Source organism: Plectropomus leopardus, chromosome 16 (genome assembly GCF_008729295.1).
Source record: "Plectropomus leopardus isolate mb chromosome 16, YSFRI_Pleo_2.0, whole genome shotgun sequence".
Lineage (NCBI taxonomy): Eukaryota > Metazoa > Chordata > Actinopteri > Perciformes > Serranidae > Plectropomus > Plectropomus leopardus.
This window is the reverse complement of record NC_056478.1, coordinates 30,109,098-30,129,473: the sequence shown is the minus strand read 5'-3', so window position 1 is coordinate 30,129,473 and position 20,376 is coordinate 30,109,098. Positions and strand designations below refer to the sequence as shown.

At 38.8% G+C, this 20,376-nt stretch overlaps 1 protein-coding gene across 1 annotated transcript; it reads left to right on the top strand.

The window, feature by feature from the left end:
- Window positions 1-282: 282 nt before the first annotated feature.
- Window positions 283-20,018, top strand: ankef1a (ankyrin repeat and EF-hand domain containing 1a). The gene is given in 13 exon segments (XM_042503598.1): window positions 283-505; window positions 2,210-2,417; window positions 3,258-3,419; window positions 6,044-6,243; window positions 6,325-6,474; window positions 7,367-7,490; window positions 8,703-9,525; window positions 10,648-10,874; window positions 11,594-11,742; window positions 16,576-16,734; window positions 17,405-17,501; window positions 17,504-17,568; window positions 19,960-20,018. Coding segments are annotated over 12 exon segments (2,361 nt in total). The 5' UTR covers window positions 283-505; window positions 2,210-2,227; the 3' UTR covers window positions 19,975-20,018.
- The last annotated feature ends 358 nt before the right edge of the window (window positions 20,019-20,376 follow it).

Below are 20,376 nucleotides of genomic sequence, written 5' to 3'. Positions count from 1 at the left end.
ACAGTTTTCTGGACATTTCCTCTATTTTTTGATAATTTTTTATCAAACCAATTTGCTCAGGTCTCAGATGGGCCAACAGCAGCACAAAACAATTAACACAAAATACAGCCATTTACAGTTGTATGCCCCTCCCCGAACAAAAAAGTGCTTAAAATATTGACATGCCACCCCCTCTTTGCACCCCCCTCATAAATAACGAACAGTCCCCAATGTACACCGCTGCAGTCTTATTTGCAGACACAGTCTTTATATACCCGAGCTCTCCACCAGCATTGAAAGCAGCACGAGACGCCACAAAAACCACCGCTTCAATCCTTCACGCGCTCTGTTGCCATGGCGCTGAGTTTGTTTCTTGTTCCCGGCAGACACCAAGTGAGAGGTTGTGCTTTATGATAAAGTATCGACTGTGAGGGCAAACTGAAGAAGAAGTGAGATTGTCCTCGCTGTCCAGCCGAGCTGAGCATGTGAGGACAAAGTGAGAGGACAAGGAAAGTTTTGCAGCGCGGTGAGTAGGGAGCGCGTGCCAAACAAGGAAATGCAGGTGGCTAGCTAACGTTATCCTACGTTAACGCTAACCTAACGTTAACGACTGGCTGCAGTGATGGCGTCTGCCTTTTAATGCGGTTTTATGTTGTTAAATGTTTTATTTACGGCGTTTTTTGAGCTCAGAGTTGATTTTTCTTGTCTAATATAGCGTTTAAAGTGTAAATAAAGGGTCGAGCCGGGGCAGGAGCAGTGAAAGTACAGCCAAACTCGTGTATCGTTGACGTTTATTTGTGATTTCGGTGTGTTTACAGCTCAGTGCATTGGAGCTAAAAGTCACCTAGCTTACCTAAAATATGTTTAGAGGGGAATTCATCGCAAAGTGTGATCTCTGTTGGAGTTAAATTTAGGTCAATTTTGATTGTTTTGGGTGAAAAACGCTGAAATTAGTGCTCAAAGTGAGCACAGCGGATTTGTTGCCGTGACTGTTCACAGAATGACTGCTGTGAGGCGACAGCTAACAGCAGAGCCTGATTTCACTGTTAAAGATTACGGCTGTACAATAGGGGAGAATGGGGTTGGTTGTCACATTTTTGTCACATTTTGCTGTCATTTGAATTGCTCAAAAAATGTGTTTTTAATCCAATTTCAATCCAAATTTATTCATACAGCACATTTAAAGACAACAGAGTTAGATTAAAAAGCAATATTAATAAAGATAATAAATTAAAAAAATCATAAGAGAGGACAAAAAAGAAAAAAAACAAACTAGGAGGTAAGACTACAGAAAACTGTCAACTTTCATTCAAGGTCTGAGAAAGCCATGGAGAATAAATTGGTTTTTAAACAAGATTTAAAAACAGGCAAGGTGGACACTAGCAGCTGATTATTGCACTTTTTTATTGCCACACGGACGTTTTGGGCCAGATGCCCGTCTTCAGCGTTTGCATTGGCAATGGCACAACTCACACAAGTAATTAATTATGTCCACACATGAAACTAACACCAGTGCATCCCAGCAGGGGGAGCCAACATTTCCAAGAAGCAGAATCACAGTAATATTGTAAAGGAAAAAATGGATACATAAATAAATGCAACAAAGAGACCATAACAAATAACAGTAATAGTGATAATGATAATACTGGTAATAATAATGATAATAATAATGATAATAATAATAATAATAATAAAATAATGTCAATGTAATGTAATGTAAATATTTAATATTATATTTAATATATTTGGTATATTTGATGCATGATTGCAATTTTGTGAAAAAAAGGGGGAAAAAAGGTAAGCAACACACAAAAAATACCAAAACAAAAACAAACAATACATGGATAAATATATAGATAAAAATAGTTAATTATAATCATTTTTAATATACTTTGTCATTGACATTTTTCTTTATTTTCACAATAGTATTTTTTTTTTTTTTACTTTGTATCATTTCTCTCTCTGATTCTCTCTTTTTAAAAGTAATTTTCATGCTATTTTCTTATCATCTTTTCCTAATTTCTTGCAGTTTGCAGGAAATGTCATGCTAAGGCTTAAGTATATATTTTGGTGCCAATACTTTTTGTACTTTAAGTGCAATTTGGAATGCTGGACTTCAACTTGTAACAGAGTATTTCCACATTGTAGTATTCTTACTCTTACTTTAACTCTTCCTTCACTGCATATTTGTCAGGAAGTCATATTTTTGTGTCTTTTTTTCCCCCAGCAGCCCCTGTCTGAGCCCGTGATGTGTGGCAGGGTAGCAGAGGGGCCCCTGCAGGTCTTTCAGATCTACCGCCTGCTGCAGTGCGTCCATGAGGGGGATAAGGTGCAGATAGAGAGGATGGTGAATCTCGGGGTGGAAAACCTCATCAATCTCACCGAGCCTCGAGACGGCACGGGGGTGCTGCACGTGGCGGTTTCAGCTAACAATCAGGGTGAGGGGCCTCTCTTCTACCCCATCATTTGGGCTGCAACTAACAGTTATTTTGATAATGGATTAATTGGTTGAGGAATTTTTTCGATGAATCGGATTTAAAAAAAATAAAAATAGAAATAATAATAAAATAAGCATTTTTTTCTCCCATCACTTTGCTCCAAAACAGTGCAAAAAGTGCAGTGCATAAACAGGAGGTTACTTGAACATCCCTGAGCTGTCAAAATAATATTAAATAATAAATAAAAAATAACTACAAAATCATATATGAAACAATTCAAAAACTAAATATTCACAGCAATTACGTTACCTTACTTTGACAAAAAGCACAGTATGTTAAGCTTGACTTCAGCCTCGCAGAACTGCAGCGTGTTTCATGCTTGTGGTTCGACGAGCCACCGTTTCTCTAGATGTGCTGCAGCTGACACACAGCTGAGACTCTCCTGACAAGTGCTTCTAGAGAAACAGTGAGTAATAATCACGCGACACGACAAATCGATAATCTTATTTGTTGCCAACACATTTAATAATCAATTATAATCGATTTTATCGATTCGTTGTTGTAGCCCTACCCATCATGTAATGCTGTTTAAAAGAACATGGATTATCACAATTAATATTTTCAAATTTTCAAAGCATCATAAGTGGTAGTGGCCAACATTTGAAACGGCTTTAGACAATATGTTTAAATAACTGAAATACTGTGAATATCTGGTTTATTGTATTATAATTAGGTTCACTTCCAAAATCCTTTATTAAATGATTTTTTTTCTTGAAATTGTAGATTCAGTTTAATCTTCATACATTGTCCTGTTTCTCTCCTCCTCCTGACTCCTCACAGATATGGTAAGCTTCCTCCTCTCCCAGGGAGCACACCCCAACATACAGGACAAGAAGGGACGTGCCCCGCTCATGTTGGCTGCTGAACTGGGCAATGATGCCATAGTGACACTGCTGACCCAAAACCACGCAAATCTGAGGCTCCGAGACACTGAGGGCAAAGGTGAGGCAGTGCCATTCACCACATACAGGGATCATAAGTATGCTCATATATATATATATATATATATATATATACATATACACTGTGTGAAGTTCTCCCATTTTTCAGGCATGTTATTTTGTTCTACTATTTTATTTTGTTGTGAGTTCGTAGCGCCCTCTAGCGGCAGCAGTCCACCTTGTATTTTTTTTTCTCTCCCGGTGATTATTCTTACGTGCTGTGCCTCGTTTTGACTGGTGAAGCTGAGCTGGTGAGGAAATGTGTACAAAGTGTTTGTAACTGGTGTTAATATCATAAATATGTCTGTGCCAGTAAAGTAGTGATTTTGTTATATCTTATGTTTTCCAGTTGATTACCTACCGACGGCACAATCACTGTTTAAGTGCAAGCATGTGCGGAGTTGCTGAGGAGAAGAAATAAACACTTAAAGGAGACAGAGATTGAGTGTCGTTGCTGAGTGTGACACTGTTTCACCAGTCGAGAACACCCCGTGCGGTGGGATGTATCAGATCAACGTAGTTAATTTGATAAAACCGGACATACACAGTACCAGTCAGAAGTTTGGACACACCTTCTCCTCCAGTGGTTTTTGATGGTGGCTACTTTGAAGAATATAAAATATAAAACATATTCTGATTTGTCAGAAGTTGACGTTAAATATTATATTATATTATATTATATTATATTATATTATATTATATTATATTATATTATATTATGTATATATATATATATATATATATATATATATATATATATATAGATATAGATATAGATATAGATATAAGATAAGATAAAAAATGGTTAATAATGTTTTTTTTCCAAAATATACCTTAAGGACATTGTTCATATTTTTATATATTTAAATAAATCTTAATAAAATATTTAATATAAATACTAATAAAAATACTATTTTTTTTTTAAATTGCTGACAATTTCTAAAAAAAAAAAATCTTTAAAAATCACCCAACTTTTTGAAAATATTGCCAAAATGTATTAAAATTCACCAAATTTTATAAAACAGAAAACAGGCATGGGCCCTTTACCTCTCAGGTCTCACAACACGAGACAAGTAGCCTTTATCTCACTTTATACTTTAGATTACCTGGCAAGAAAAAATGTTTAAACTGTATAAAAAACCTGCCATATAATGCACAAAAAAGCACCTGTAATGCAGTTAGTTCTCTGGCTGTCATGATGAGAGGAAATGGCACAACTTCCCTCCCACTAATGTATTCTCATTTGAGCCTCAAGTGTCGATTTCTCAAATTGAGGTGTTATCCATCTCAAGTTAGAGCCGCAGCTTCGCTGTGAATGCCCGGCCTTGTCTTACAGCTCATGAAAATGCATGCTGCCTCTGTTTAGAAATTGATGAGGAGGCGGTATCCCAGACGACTCCAATCAGCGAGCCAACACTCCTTCTTGAAACCTTTTTAAAGTAATTTTGATAATGACCCCAATTACAGAGTGTCCGCGGCTTCAATTACAGCACATGGCTCTCTTCTGAGAGTGACTGAGCGAGAGAGCTGGAGTCAGGAAGATTTGCCCGTGTGTTAGTGTGCACGAATTACTGCTTTTGTATAGATCATGTATTGTATGCTGTATGTGAACATGTGTGTGTGTGTACGTGTGGCGTGCGTGTGAGTCGGACCACGTGGGGACATCTAATTACAGATCAACCACTAATGGTGATCCTCTCCTGTGAAACACGCTGAGTAACCTGATATCACCTCGCGCTCCCCGAGGACTGCTTCGGCTCAGTCTCAACACTCACAGCCAAGCTTCTCCCAGCAGGCCGAGTGTCAACAATCACACACGAGCCCCTATACTCAGTGTCAGAAAGGCAGGCTGCGCGGGGAAAAAGAGCCGCTTAGTCCTTCCTTTCCACGGCGACTGACGGACCAGTAGGCAGGTTTCTATTACACATTTGTGCAAAACTTAAGCAATGTTTTGCTAAAACACAATCTCGAGGAGACTGATGAGAAGATTGTGTTTGCACTGAGTGATGTAGGCACTGAGCAATTTGGTAAGAAATGTTCCATGAATTTCATGAAATTAATAGATTTAGAAAATTATTTAAAACATGCCAGGAAAAATATCCTGTGGGAGGAAAAAAGAAAAGCTAGGGAAAAACTATGATTATCATAATAACATAACATAGTAATTTCCTTGTTTTTCAACCTTGAAAAAAATTCAAGTAATTTTCTTGTACTTTACCAATTTCTTGCTAATTTTAGGGTCATTTCTTCTTCCGCTGCTCATTGCTCAGAGAGGTTCTCCAAGATCCAAGATCCACAGAGATGAAATACACGAGATGCTCAGCAACAAAAGAGCAGCAAGCAAAATGTTCCACTCTCATTTAAACATTGCAAAAAGCTGCCATGGATTGATGAAAGAAAAAATGAATTTTTGCGATATTTTTGCCTTTATTGGTAGGTGGTTATTTGGGACAGATAGGAAACGAGGGAATAAAAAGAAAGGTCTGACCAAAACCACTAGTCCCCTGTCATTGTGGCTGTATGGATATTTGGCTACCAGGGGGCCCATACCCAAAATGCTTTTAACAATGTGAATAATATTTTTTCTCAAGATGCAGCTCCAAACCTCTCTCTGTCTGTCTACAGGTGTGCTCTTCTACTGTATCTACCCCACCAAGCGCCACAGCCGCTGCCTGCAGGTGGCCCTCAAATGCCAGGCGGACGTCAACAACGTGTCAGCGCAGGGGACTCATGTCTTCCAGCTCATGTGTGAAAGAGCCCAGGAGTGCACCTCCATGTGTCTCATCATGCTGGGCGCAGGGGCCGACCCCAATGCAACAGATCAGGTAAAAATGGACATGGGGTCTGAGGCAGTGAAGTGGCACGGAGTATTTGATTCTGAAACACTGACTCCTGTCTCTCGTCAGAAAACCGGCATCACAGCATTGATGGAGGCAGCCAGGGCCGGCTCTCTGCAGCTCGTTAGAGCCATTCTCAGGAGAGGGGGAAACCCCAGCGCTCTGGACTGCAGACGCTTCACAGCAGTGCACTACGCTGCCATGGGGGGCTTCTTTGAGGTTTAGTATCTGCTCAGCCAGTCTTACTTTCCACCAGAGGTCTTATGTTTTCTGCATCCTTCTGTCCCGTTCTCATGAATGGGATATTTCAAGAACGCCTTGAGGAAATTTCTTCAAATTTAGCGTGTCCGAGTGGATGCAAGGATGAACAATTAGATTTTGGGGGTCACAGGTCTCAAGTCAGGGTTGTTGTGACCTTGCATGTGTTTCATTCTTGTGAATGTGATATTTCAAGAACACCTTGAAAGAATTTCCTCAAATTTGGCACAAACATTCACTTCGAGTCCGGGATGAACTGTTTAAATTTGGTTTTCAAAGGTCAAAGGTCACTGTGACCTTGCTTCCGTCTCAGTCTCATGAACACGATATTTCCCATGAGGGCCTTGAGGGAATTTCCTCAATGTCCACTTTGACTCAGGGATGAACCAGTAAGAATCTGGTGGTCAAAGGTCAAAGGTCAAGGTCAACTGTGAAAAGCGTGTTTTTTTGCCATACCTCAAGAATTCATACACTAATTATGACAAAATTTCACACAATCTAATAGTCTAATCGAATAAAATGATGAAGTGATGACATTTTATGTCTAAAAGGTCAACGGTCAACTTGACTGTGTCATCATAATATCCTCTGGCCATAACGCAACATCATATCTTCAAAACAGAATGGGAGATATTTTGTCAGATACTGAATTGGTGACACAAATCTGGAAACTGTGCTAATTTTCAATAATTAAAAAAGTAACAATATATAAAAGTGGAAGAGCTGTTGTTGTCTCCCCACATGATCTGTTTTTCTAGATTTCTAACTCACCTATTATTATCAGAAGAATGGGATTTTAGATACTAGGGCTGTGTTGTTGATGTGTTGCTGTGTTGTGTTTTGTGTCTTCCAGGTGATTCAGGTGTTGTCTGCATACTCAGCAGACATGGGCGTGACCAACCTAGAGGACTGCACAGCTCTGCACTACGCTGCTGCCACGGGCAACGCTAACTGCTGCAAGTTCCTGGCACAGAGAGGTGCGCTAAGAGTCCAACAGCTCTCTGCTTTTCAGGGATTAGTCAAAGAAAGCTTTGTGTTTGATAGAGCTGCACAGTTAATCAAATATTTATCTCAATCACAATATTGGATTCCCATTATGCTTAAACAATGCTGACATATTGTGAAAAGGTTTGGATTTAGGGCAAGTGATGTTAAGCATTAACAACAACTAATATGCAAAGAGTGCATGAGACACAAATCAATAAAAAAATCAACAGGTTCAACCACCTGAAAAAAAACAACGATCTGCAGCATGATGACTGCATGGAGGCCAAGAAGAATATGATTCTGTTGATTTAGTGGGCCATTCACAGTTTCACTGTACCTGCCGTGTGTGCTTAGACTTGCATGGCTTAGTCTTACCGCGCTGAATCTTGTCCTTGTCCATATGGTGATGCTAAACAGTGTGTGACCATTTCTATTCAGCCCCCAAAGACGAAGTAAAATACCAGAGAAGAACCGTATTTCAAGTCGTAGTTTTTTGCAAAGATTTTTTATTCCCCGTCCTCTAAGGCTATCTTTAGAAAGCCGTAGAGGAATTGCTTCAAATTTAGCACACAATATTCTCTTGGACTAAAGGATGAACTGATTCGATTTTGGTTGTCATAGGTCAAAAGTCAAGGCCACTGTGACCTTGTCAGTCTCAGCCTTGTGAGCTCGATATCTCAAGAAAATCTCAACATCTTGAGGGAATTTCTTCAAATTTGACACTAACATTTGAGAGGACTCAATGATGAATTAATCACATTTTCAGATTAGAATTTGGTGGTCAAAGGTCAAGGTCACTGTGACCTTACATCTGTCTCATTGCTGTGAATGCAATACCTGAAGAGGGACTTTCCTCAAATTTGGCACAAACCTCCACTTACAATCTGGTGGTTGAAGATGAAAGGTCCAGGTCATGATGACCTCATGCGGTGATCTTGCAGCCCTGCTCTATAGTAACTAGTCCTAATGCTGTTCCAGAGTCAGAACACACTCTCTTTTGGTGTTTTTTGGATTTGTATGTTGTAACTTTATATCTCTTTTGATGATGCATGCAGAACCAGGAAATTAGATTTTCTTCTGGGTTGAGTGTTTAACAAAATATAGAAAGTGGTGCAATATTCAGCTGCAAAAACAGTCCTAAATTAAGTTAGGAAATTCTACCATGTGTTTATGTTTTTCCTAAAAGTGTGCTCTGTGCTCAGGTTGTAACCCCAAACTGAAGAACCAGGAAGGTTTGCTGCCTCGTCAGATTGCCAAAGATTCCGGTCACAAAGTAGCAGCCAAGGAGCTGAGGAAAGCTGAGCGCCAACAGGGGAAAGGCAACAAATCCAGCGGGGCCACCCTCATGTCAGATCTCTGGGGCCTGACCCTCCATGACTGGTCTCATGAATACGAGGATGAGCTACGGCAAGCCTTTGAGAACAAATCCGACACGGTGACCACCGAGGTGTTTATTTCAGTGTTAGAAGAACTGAAAGCTCCTGTTGAACTGGACCAGCTCCACACAGTCATCGCAGCCCATGATAAGGGGAGAGAGGGCTGTGTTAATATTAACGATTTCATCAAAGGCGTCAAGTACATCAAGAAGCCATTCCTCCTCTCCTCGTATATGCCGAAAAAGAAAAAGGGAGAAAAGGGAGGAAAGGGAGGAAAGAAGAAGGGTAAATTTGTCCTCCCTTTGCCCATTTGCACCCTCCCGCCGGAGCTGATGCCCAGGCAACCTGACGGAGGCCCACCCCACTTCATGATCGAGACCTACTACAACCGCTCAGACGTCAGCCGCTTCGACCGCGATCACCCGCCAGAACATCCCATAATAAACGACTCAGGGTGGTATGTGGAGCAGCCACAGAAGGTGTACGTCAATATTAACTACTGTGTGAAGAGCGGAGACCTGGAGTCTCTGGACCTTGCTTTCAGTCAGGGGGTTCCTGTGGACGTTCAGGATCAGTTTTACAAGACCCCGCTGATGGTGGCCTGCTCCAGCGGCAACTACGAGGTGGCTCAGTACCTCCTCAGTAAAGGGTGAGTCACAGCGGCTTTGCTTTCTGGTTCCATACTTTGGAATCAACGATTTCTCCTCTTTTAGCAATACAGACATGCGCTGTAGTTGGATGTTGGTTAAAAAATGTAATCATAGAAAGTAGAAAATAATATCAATGTGTGTTTTAAAGCTCGATTTTGAAAAGCAGAGCGATACAAGTGTATGTAATATTAAAGCGGGCCCTAAGGGTTAAAATTAAATGTCAGTGTTGTGTCTACAACTTGCCTCTGCTGCCCCTAAATGGCCCAAAAATTTAAATATTGCAGGTTTAAAGTTATAACTCATGAGGTTTCAGCACAACTTTGATCTGGTGACACTAGCTGCTCGTGGTGATGTCAGTTACTGTGGTTTAATAATACAGGATATGGAGGATTGAAACTGACAAAATCAAAAATAAATAAATGTTTCAATAAAGAAATGGAAATGCAAAAATGAAAATATTTATTTAATTTGCCATTTAATTTTCCATTTTACATATGTATTTATCCATTTTTAAATTTTGTAGTTTTAGTATTTTTGTAATTATTTATGTGTTTATTATTATTATTATTATTATTGTAAAGTTTTATTATTTTATTATTTTCCCTATTTGCCTCCCCCTCCATTTATGTCCTCAAACTTACAACCAATAGGCGAAAAGTTGACACCCACATTTCCACATAGATTTCAACCTCATTACGCAAATGAGGGAGGCTGGCCTATGTGCCATGGGGGTGTCAACTTTTCGCCTATTGGTTGATTGATATCAGAGTGCAAAATAAAATGTGAAAATTTAAATAAAACAAGAGGAGAGTGAATCCATTTACAGCGCAGCCAAACAATACAGAAGTGACACGTTCCTGATGTGTGGACACGTGTTCTCTGACAGCACTAACCTCTGTGACAAACACTGTGTCCGCTTCACACTGAAAGCCAGCTTTTGTTCTGCCAGATTAATGCTTGTATTACACTCTATAAAATGTATTTGCAGAGAGAACACTTATGAAAAAGTTATTTGGTACAGTCAGAGGGCGTTTTGACTTGCAGATCAGATTTGTTGTCTGTGTGTAACGAGGCTCATGTCCTGGTGAGGGGCTCTTTAAACTGACACGTGTTCCTGACAGGGCTGATGTGAACGCGTGTGACCAGTTCTTCTGGACGCCCCTCCACCATGCCGCTCACGCTGGCCAGCTGCAACTTCTTGAACTTCTGGTGGAAGCAGGGGCCAACGTCGATGCTCGGGCCCTCAGCGGAGGCACGCCCCTCATGAAGGCCATCCAGAGCTCTCGACCCTCCTGTGTGGACTTCCTCATCAAGGCGGGTGCCAATGTCAATGCAGAGAACAAGAAAGGTTAGAAATGATCAAAGTTGCAATTTAATTTGGAGTAGGTCTGATTTACATATGGAATGAAGCCATTTGATTTGGTTTAACCCTGTGAGACCTGGAGTGACATCACTTGTCCTCTGCTGCTTTCAGACTCCTTTCACATCTTAGTATTTATTTTAAATCATTGAGCAAATTGTTGCAATTTCTTGAAAAAATATGGGGAAAAAATGCAATAAGGAACTTCACAGGAAAAGTCTTACAAATTAAAAGGAATCATTAGAAAGTTTAGAATATGTTTTTTTGATGTATGGAAAAATTTATTTAATTGTTTGTAATTGTCATTATTACAGATGTGAAATTGTTGTAAAATTATTATATTTCTTAAGCACATTTTCCAAGTCATTTGCTTTTTTTGTTTGTGTTTTAAACTTTCTTTTTCTTTTCTTTTTTCTTTTTAATATTTATTTATTTATTTTGTAACTTTTGTAAGAAATCAAGGCAATTCGATAATTTATAGATATTTAATGATCATCAAAGTATATTATTTTATTCTTTTCAAGAACTGTATGGCTTTAATAACAATAAAGAGTTGAATCCTTGAATCCTTGCTCAGGTTGTAAAGGGTTAAAGTACATTCAGTTCATACTAAGTATTTAACTGTTAGGCAAGCTGTCACTCTCTGAAGAAATGCTTTGACTTGTCCTGTTATTCCATTGACTGTATTTTGGTTTTTTTTCCATCAGAACAAAACTGCCTGGACATTGCCAGAGCTTTTTCAGACTGCAGGATTATCGACTTAGTCAAAGACAAGATGGATTCTCTGCCAAAACCAAAGGAGACAGCCAAAGGGAAGGGGGGCAAAGATCAAAAGCCTAAACCTGCTAAACAAAAGGTACCAAAGTAACTCCATTAAAATCTCTTCACCCGCCAACTACGATCAAATTAAAATCCTGTGGCTTCAAACTTTTCCTGTTTTTCTTGTGTGTGTGTGTGTGTAAGATGAAAATTTCACTCTTTTCCATTTCTCTGTTTACTGTTCACTCCCTACAAAACCCATTAAAAAACATCAGGGCAGTCACATCCTTTTCTCTGGAGTCACAAACTTAAAAAGGGCATCTTCTCCTTCACATAGCGCTCGGTGTTGGTCTGATGCAAGCCCCGTACTGCAGAGATTTTACATCAGTACGAGCTGTCCGAACTTTCAGATTTTACCACCAGGCAACTTCTTTGTCAGTTAGTAATTTTAAGGACCACTGTATAGGATTTAGGTGGATATATTAGCAGAAATGGAATATGATAGAGTAAGTATGTTTTCTTTTGTGTATAATCATCTCATTGTATTCTCCGTACCTCAGTATGAGCCATTTATATGACAATAAGAATAATCGTAACAATAAACTTTATTTGTATAGCACCTTTCATACAAGAAATGCAGCCCAATTTGTTTATCATGTGAAGCACTTGGTGCATGTAATTTCTTTCTTGTAAAGACACAGAAGACATAAAGACATAATAAAACCTGCATGTAAAAATAATATAAGATCAGAATAGAATACATAGAATTCACATGGATAAAACTGACTGAGTTAGACTAAATAAGGATAAAAACAGAGTGTAGAAAATGCGTAAAATCAAGGAGAAAAAACATTTTAGGGAGGTGCAGCAGTGCGAAATAGCAAAGCAGAATGCAAAGCATCTGAGTTAGAGCTAGTTAAAGGCTAAAGTGTGAAGAGATACATTTTTAGTTTTCTTATAAAGATATTTAGTGAGATGGCTTCTCTGATATCTATAGGCAGTGTGTTCCAGAGCTTTGGGGCGTAACTGATAAATGCCGCATCCCCAGTTTTCTTTTGGCTGTTTTTGGGAACCTCTCATAAACCAGATCACAGTGTTCGTGAAGGTAAGTAAGGAACAAGAGAGTTAGTGATGTAACTTGGTCATTAAGGGCTTTGTATGTGAGGAGAAAGACCTTAAAATCAGTTCTAAATGTTAGAGGAAGTCAGTGCAGAGCAGCTAAAACTGGACTGATGTGCTGTCTCCTCTTGGTTCTGTATAACAGCTGAGCTGCAGAGTTTTGGATCAGTTTAAGTCTCTCAGTGGATTTTTTCGGTAACCCAGTAAAAAGTGCATCACAGTAATGGAGTCAGCTTGAAATACAGGCATGAATCAGTTTTTTTTTTGCATATTTTTGATTTATAAATGGCCATACTTTAGCAATGTTTCTAAGGTGGAAAAAATGTGTTTTCATCACCTTGTTAACATGGGACTGGAAGCTTAGGTCTGAGTTGAGGATTTGTGACCTCAGATTAAATCCAGTCAAATTCTCCAGATTATTCAAAAGCATTTTTCTTTTTGTGTTAGGGCCGACTAGTAGGATCTCAGTTTTGTTCTCGTTAAACTTATATTTTCATAGAGAGCCGGTCCTCGTTTATGGAGATCGCCCTGTTGCACTACCGTGTTTCTACAGTAGCCCAGAACTGTCACACCAAACACTAGCAACAGATTAGTGTTTTTGTGCAGCCACTGCATGAAGAAGCCCAATGGCAATGAGCAGCGCTGAAGTTACACTGTTTGTAACATGGAACTGCTACATTCAGTGTTTTCTAGCAGTTAAATAGCTGGATGCATTTGTTTTGGAGAGGAAGCTACCTTTGTGAATAATTTGGCTTGCGGTGAAAAACTCCTGAACTTCTGGATCTTAAGTGATCAGAACATTTCACATTAGCATGTGTTGGATTAGCAGCATGCCATCAGAAAGACATGGATTTTTAAACTGAAACTATCTTATTCAGTTTTTGATCAGTTCAAATCACCATCATTGTCAGTTTGTTCGGGAAAGCAAGAGACCTCTATTGATAATGCAGTAAAAACCTGAGCGCCTGAGCGCACATTAACTGAAGAGAGAGGAGGTGAGCAGCCCATCCCTGAGATGTTAATTGTGTTGGAGGTTAACTGATTTTAACATGAAACTGCTTTAATTAGTGTTTATAGCTGCTTTAATGGCCTGGTTTGTTTGTTTGTTTTGGAGAGGAAGAGACCTCTGTGGATAATATAGGTCCAGATAAAAAAAACTCCCGAATAATGAAAACTGAATGAATTCTAACCAGGAGAAGTTTTAAATTGTTGCAATCTCTTAATTAATCACTACATGCCACTAATTCCCCCTCATTTTTTTCCCACTTCACCTTTTTAAAAATGTCTTCTTACGAATAGTTGGTCAATGAGGCCCAATGATTCCTAGTTTCAGGTGAATAAACACTGACAAAAACATAATTATAAATATTGTATGCCATTTCTGCCAATAGATCCTCCGAAATCCCACAAACTGGACCTTTAAGTAAAGTAAAACTTAACCCACGACTGACTGGAGGTGCCCTCCCTCCCTGGTCTCTGGCCTCCTCCTTCAGCAGGAGAAACCTAAGCCTGTACTCAGATCTGATTACTGTAAGGCAGCAACTTGTAAGCAAATTACACCAGATGTGTTATGTTACAAGTAGAGGATGTTTGGCACCTTAATTTGCATTTCCTATAACCTGACATGTATGGATTTTGTCATTAGGGCTCTGGAAGGAGCAAGTGGTGCTATAGCATAAATTCCTCAGGAATATTCATGGTTCAGTATTGCTGTAAGCAGCAGGTCTGGGGTGGGAGCAGAGAAAGTCCATCAGTCAGAATAAATACACACAGGTGCATAGTGGATTTTACTACATGCTGAGTTTTTGAGCAACAGCCCACTTCCTGTTTCTGCTTCTGTATTAGCCTGCAATAAATGACAGATGACAATGTTGACAGAATCCCATGAATTCAGTTAACGCTATAAGAAACTGATAAACTGATTAAATTTCCATCCACTGTGACTCATGAGCAAGCCAGACGCCGTAAATAATGCGTGCACCCTCAAGTCAAAGTACATGCTCCACATTGCAATGTGTAATACTTGCAGCACTTATGGTTTTGATCCTGGGATACTTATTACACTTACAATCATGTGCAAGGATCCTGTCAATGAGACACAAATGTTAAATATGGCCAAAACCCCAGTATTTTTAACCAGATGTTAGAAGCCTTAAACTGTGGGTTACTGAAAAAATAGTATTATTAATAGTATTATTATAGTATTAATTAGTATCTTTATATCAGTAATCTGTGAACCATTTTTTAACTCATTTCACAGTGGAGTGATTTTTATGCCTCTGCGCTGGCTATAGTACTAAATCATTGTGTTTTCGGATAGTCCATCTTGCCGTCCTTCTTATTCTTTTGAACACTATGCATCAAGAACACCTTAAAAGAATTTCTTCAAATTTAGCACAAACATCCACTTAGTCAAATGTCAAGGTCACTGTGACCTCTTCTGTCTCATCTTGTCAATGCATACAGCACACCTTGAGGGAATTTCTTTGAATTTTGCACAAACATTGACTTGGTTTCAAGAATGAACTGATTAGATTTTGGTGGTCAAAGGTTAAGGTCAGGTGGACATTGCATCCATGTTATTCACATGAACATGATATCTCAAAAACACTATGAGAGAATTTCTTTAAATTTGACACAAACATAAGCATAAGCATCCTCCTTTGACTCCCTGCTCTTCCTTTTTCTCACTGTTCCTCTTAACCTGCTCCTCCTTTTTCTCACTGCTCCTCTTAACCTGCTCCTCCTTTTTCTCACTGCTCCTCTTAACCTGCTCCTCCTTTGACTCCTTTCTCTTCTCAACCTGCTCCTCATTTGACTCCCTACTCCACTTAACCTGCTCCTCCTTTGACTCCCTTCTTCCATTAACCTGCTCCTCCCTTGACTCTCTTTTGCTCTTAACCTGCTCTGCTTTTAACTCCCTTCTGCTCTTAACCTGCTCCTTCTTTGACTCCCTTCTGCTCTTAACCTGCTCCTTCTTTGACTCCCTTCTGCTCTTAACCTGCTCTTCCTTTGACTCTTTACCTCCTGCTCCTCCTTTGACTCCATACCCCTCCCAACCATCCTTTAGGAGCCACATATCCTACAAAAATGATGCAATAAAAGCAAAGAGCAAAAAGGATTTCCGTCTATCAGCTTGTTTAAAAACAAGAATCAACATCTTTTGGCTTTTTATCGTGGCTCAAAAACCGACATCCATAGAAACATGATTTATAGCTATTATTTTGAATCAAAGCATGTGGAGATTGATTCTTTACCCAGCATGTTATCATCCAACAAAGTCAAGTGTGTTACAAGATAAACAAACAAAAAAAAATCTACCCTCCTCTTTGTAGTTTTCTCTGTTGTTTTTTGTGGAATATTTTGCTCTGGGCAAATCGCTATTTCTTTAGACAGTTGGCACTTTTGCATTCAAGTGTCTGAAAAAGTGTTTTTGTCCAGTTGATATACAAGTATCTCCCTAGCTTTTTCATGTAACCATTATCTTGCAGTTTTATTTTATATGTGAAGTACCTTTTGCTTTTATGATGCAACTTAACCCTTTCAAGCCCTGCTCTCTAAAGGCTCTGACACACCAATACAAGCCCATGGTTGGCCATCAGCCCACGTTGGGCCGATGTTGAGTGTCTGCGGCCCTCGTTGTAGTGGTGTGTTCCACACTGTTGAGCCTCGTCGACTGTTTTTTGGCAGATACAGCATGTTGAATTGGTGGCGGTGGAGACTGTCGGTGAATTGACCTTTGACTTGTAGCCATTGCACAGAGAGCGTGGATAAAATGAGGCAAACGTGAAAGTGTTGGTGTCTCCCACAGGGTGTAGCTGCAGGAGGTGCAGAGCACGCAGTGACATCGACCGCAACAACAGCAGGAAAGACGTCTCCTCAGAAGGATTCAAAGAGTGTCATCCTGCACAACACCAGGATCACAACGGGGAAAAACAACACTGTAGACATCACCTTTGTGCCAAAAACGGTAGGGTGCCGCAATACACTGTACTTCCTATACACTTCCTGTCTTATCAAAATATCTTATAAAATGCCTGCAAAATACATTTTGACCAATTCTGATACATTTTGAAGGCCTTATTGAGGGATGGGCAGCTGCAAACACAAGCCAATCGTCCTGATGGTGGCGCTACAACGACCGTCTAAATTTCAAAAGTTTGAAAATTCATACCAAATCATTCGTATGTGCTACATTTTTGCAACTTACACCAAAATGTATTTGGGAAGACACTTTTCTACACTTTACTGTGGTACAAATTATGAAGTCCATCACTATGCTTTTATAAAAACTGTAAAACTCATTAAGCTTCCCAATCTCCTCCCACTTTTTTAGTAAAGTGACACAAAACTTGCTAAAGGGCATCTTCAGACTATCCTACACAAACCATCCACACAGTTTGACTGTAAACAGTGCTGTAAATTTATACTTGCAAATTCTTGCTAAATAAATCTTAACTTTTCACATTAATGACATGCCAAAGTCATTTTATTTCTGCTTCGTGCACAAGATACTGCTGAAACAGCAACATTTCCAATCAAGAAACATTTGAAAAGGGGGCAGTTCAGTCCAGCGCTGAACCCAGTGCACTGAGTAATCACACACAGCTGTGTTTTTATGACTTGTCTATCTGTTTCAGGTTTGGGGGAAGCCGCCCACCACCAGCCAGCTGATGTCAAAGATAGAGCGACGGAAGGAGCTGTTATCCCTTGAAGTGGACTTTGATGACTTCATGATGCCGTTCAGCCAGAACATCCAGAGGAAAACACTGGAGCTGGAAAAAACCACAGAGTAGACCCAAAGGTTAGGCAGCAAGAGACACTCACATTCTTAGGGCTATATTTTAACGATCACATTCATGGACTAATGTGCATTTAGGACGTGTCCAATTCCACTTTGCTAGTTATGCAGTGCTTAATCTGGGTTAATCTAGGAAGTACACTTTTGTTCCTTGTGGTTCAGGAAGTAGAATAGGTTGTCTTCTAATCACAAGGTTGGAGATTTGATCCCTGGCTCTTCCCGTCCACATGTCTAAGGCCACATTTAGGCAAGAATGACCCTACTAAACATGGAAAAGTCTTTCCTTTGCAAATCTGGGTTCATATGATAACATTGTGAGAGTGATCCCTGTGTACACGGATCCGCAAAAACAACAGTAAAAAGCTGTAGTATGCATGCCAGGCCAGTAGTTTGACAAGTTTAATTAAATCAATCTTTCTAGGTTTTAGCAACTTCAGAAAACAAACTACTGTGCTATATATCTATATTCTGCTTGTTGCAAACAAGTCAATCATATTTCTGTTTTTAAATACATTTTAACAAAACAGAACTCACAGATCTCTTCACTTCATAATTGGCTAAATCCTCTTTGTCATGATCAAGTTAAGTCAGACTAACTAAGAAAGAATAAGGTCATTTCACTTGTCATTTTTAAGTTACAACAACCCTCCAAAATTAAGTAAATACAGCTAAATTTTTATGTAAACTTAACAATTAGATATAAAGCAAACATGAATTAAGATTAATAGTTAAATGTATGTTGGCAGTCAGTGTTCAAGATTATTTTAAATAACATCAGTTTGTCAGATTTTGTAAGTTATGTGATTGCATATGAGTGTTTTAGAACTGAGTAGCAGGTGGCACCTTTTACGGTATCAACCACCAGTGTGTGAATGTGTATGCGAATGCGTGGTGTGACTTGAAAGCGCTTTGAGAGGTACAACCACTAGAAAAGCACCAAAAAAGGGCAGTTATACTTAAAATTTTATTAATGATAGGTGTGTTTTGGGTGTACCAATCAGAGTGCCATCTCCGTTTGCACCTGCACCTGCACCGGACACACTGCTGTTTGTGGGGGATTCAGGAAACCGGAGCAGTTTTCTACTTAGAGCACTAAGCTTCAGCAAATATTGTAGGATATTTAGGCAGCAGAACTTTATTCTGTATTTTTAAACATGACAGAGGAAACATAACTGAACTTCTAGCTTTTTAAATAATGAATAACATTTGCTGCTCCTCCTGTGTGAATATGCACGGACTGCAGCTCTGCTCTCTGCTGCGTTCACATTTTACACATTCATATTTTGCGTAGATGACAGACATCATCTTACTAAACTTTGGTATCAAAACAATGTAAATCCATTGGTAGAAATTGTTAAAAAGCACAGTACATGTATAATTTAAATATGTTAACTTTAAAAAAAAAAAAAAGTTTAAATTTTAAAGTCATGCAAATATGGAGAATACTCACTTAACCTTTTGAAACCGGAGCCAGTTGACTTGATTTCTCTCAAAAACATAGGAAGAAGACAGTGAGCAAGAAAAGAAGAAATACCCCAAAAAATTAGCAAGGAAAAAATCACAAGGGAACAAAAAAAAGGGAAATGACTTGCTTACAAATGCTTACAAATTATAACTACTCCTTAACATAATTTAAAATATGTAACTATGATAATTAGCTATAAATATAGTTTCCCCCTAGTTTTTGCCTTTTTTCCCCCAAGACATTTTCCCTGAGCTTTTTAAACAATATTTTCTAAATCTACAAATTCCTTACAATTTGTGCAAATTTATACAAAATAAGTAAAATGTACAAGACAGTTACCGCAGAATTTGTTTTTTTAAAAAAAATAGAGGAAGAAACAAGGAGATGAACTGTGAAAAGTGCTTGAAAAATTAAGATATTTGTGTAAGATAAGTTTAAATTTGTAATTATCATAGTTATATAGTTTTTTCCCCTAGCTTTTTTTCCCTGGTCATTTTCCTTAGCTTTTAAAACATTGTTTCTCCCCAATTCTACTAATGTCCTGCAATCTGTGGAACATTTCGACAAGTTTCCCACTGCTTTTGTTTCCCATGTTTTTGGAATAAATCACACCAGATTGCTCAGAGTTCAAAGTTTTGAATATTTGTAGGTTGAAGTGTCTGAAAAGCAGTAAAGTGATGCCGCTTCAGTTTTCAAAGCGTTCGAATTAAAAAAAAAAAAAAAAAAAAAAAGATAATTTTTACACACCATCCGCTATTGCATATACAGAAGGCTTAGCAGGAAGTGTTTGTATCTCTTGGCAGCTGTCAAACAAACAAAAAAATATATTTACAAATATATATTTGTCAGTACACTGGAACATGTAGCTAATATAAAGATTTTGCATATAAATACAGAATCGGTTGCTTCTGTCCTTATTCTGCTTTCAGCCTGCTTCAAACTGAGAGCCACATTGTAGTCTACAATCAAACAGCCCTGGAGACACAAGGAGAGACTTTCAGTTGGTTAAGTTCACCTTAAAACATCAATAAGTTAGCTTTGCTCTTGTTCCCTCATCAATAAGTGTCGAAAAGGGATTTTTCCATTGGATTTTGGATCATTGCCGGAAATACGCTCTGTGGCAAACAAATGATTTTGATACTTGCATGTTTTGTTCAGCGAGATAATCTTCATAAATAAGCACCATGTTTGAAAAATGTCGGGCAAGTGGGACAAGACATTTTTCTTTTTTTATGGGTTCTTGAAAAGTCATGGAAAATTTCAAATTTAGTCTATGAAAATCAGGACACTACAAGGATGTAAGGACATTTTGAGGATTTTAGGATATTAGGGGGGTGTCGGGGGAT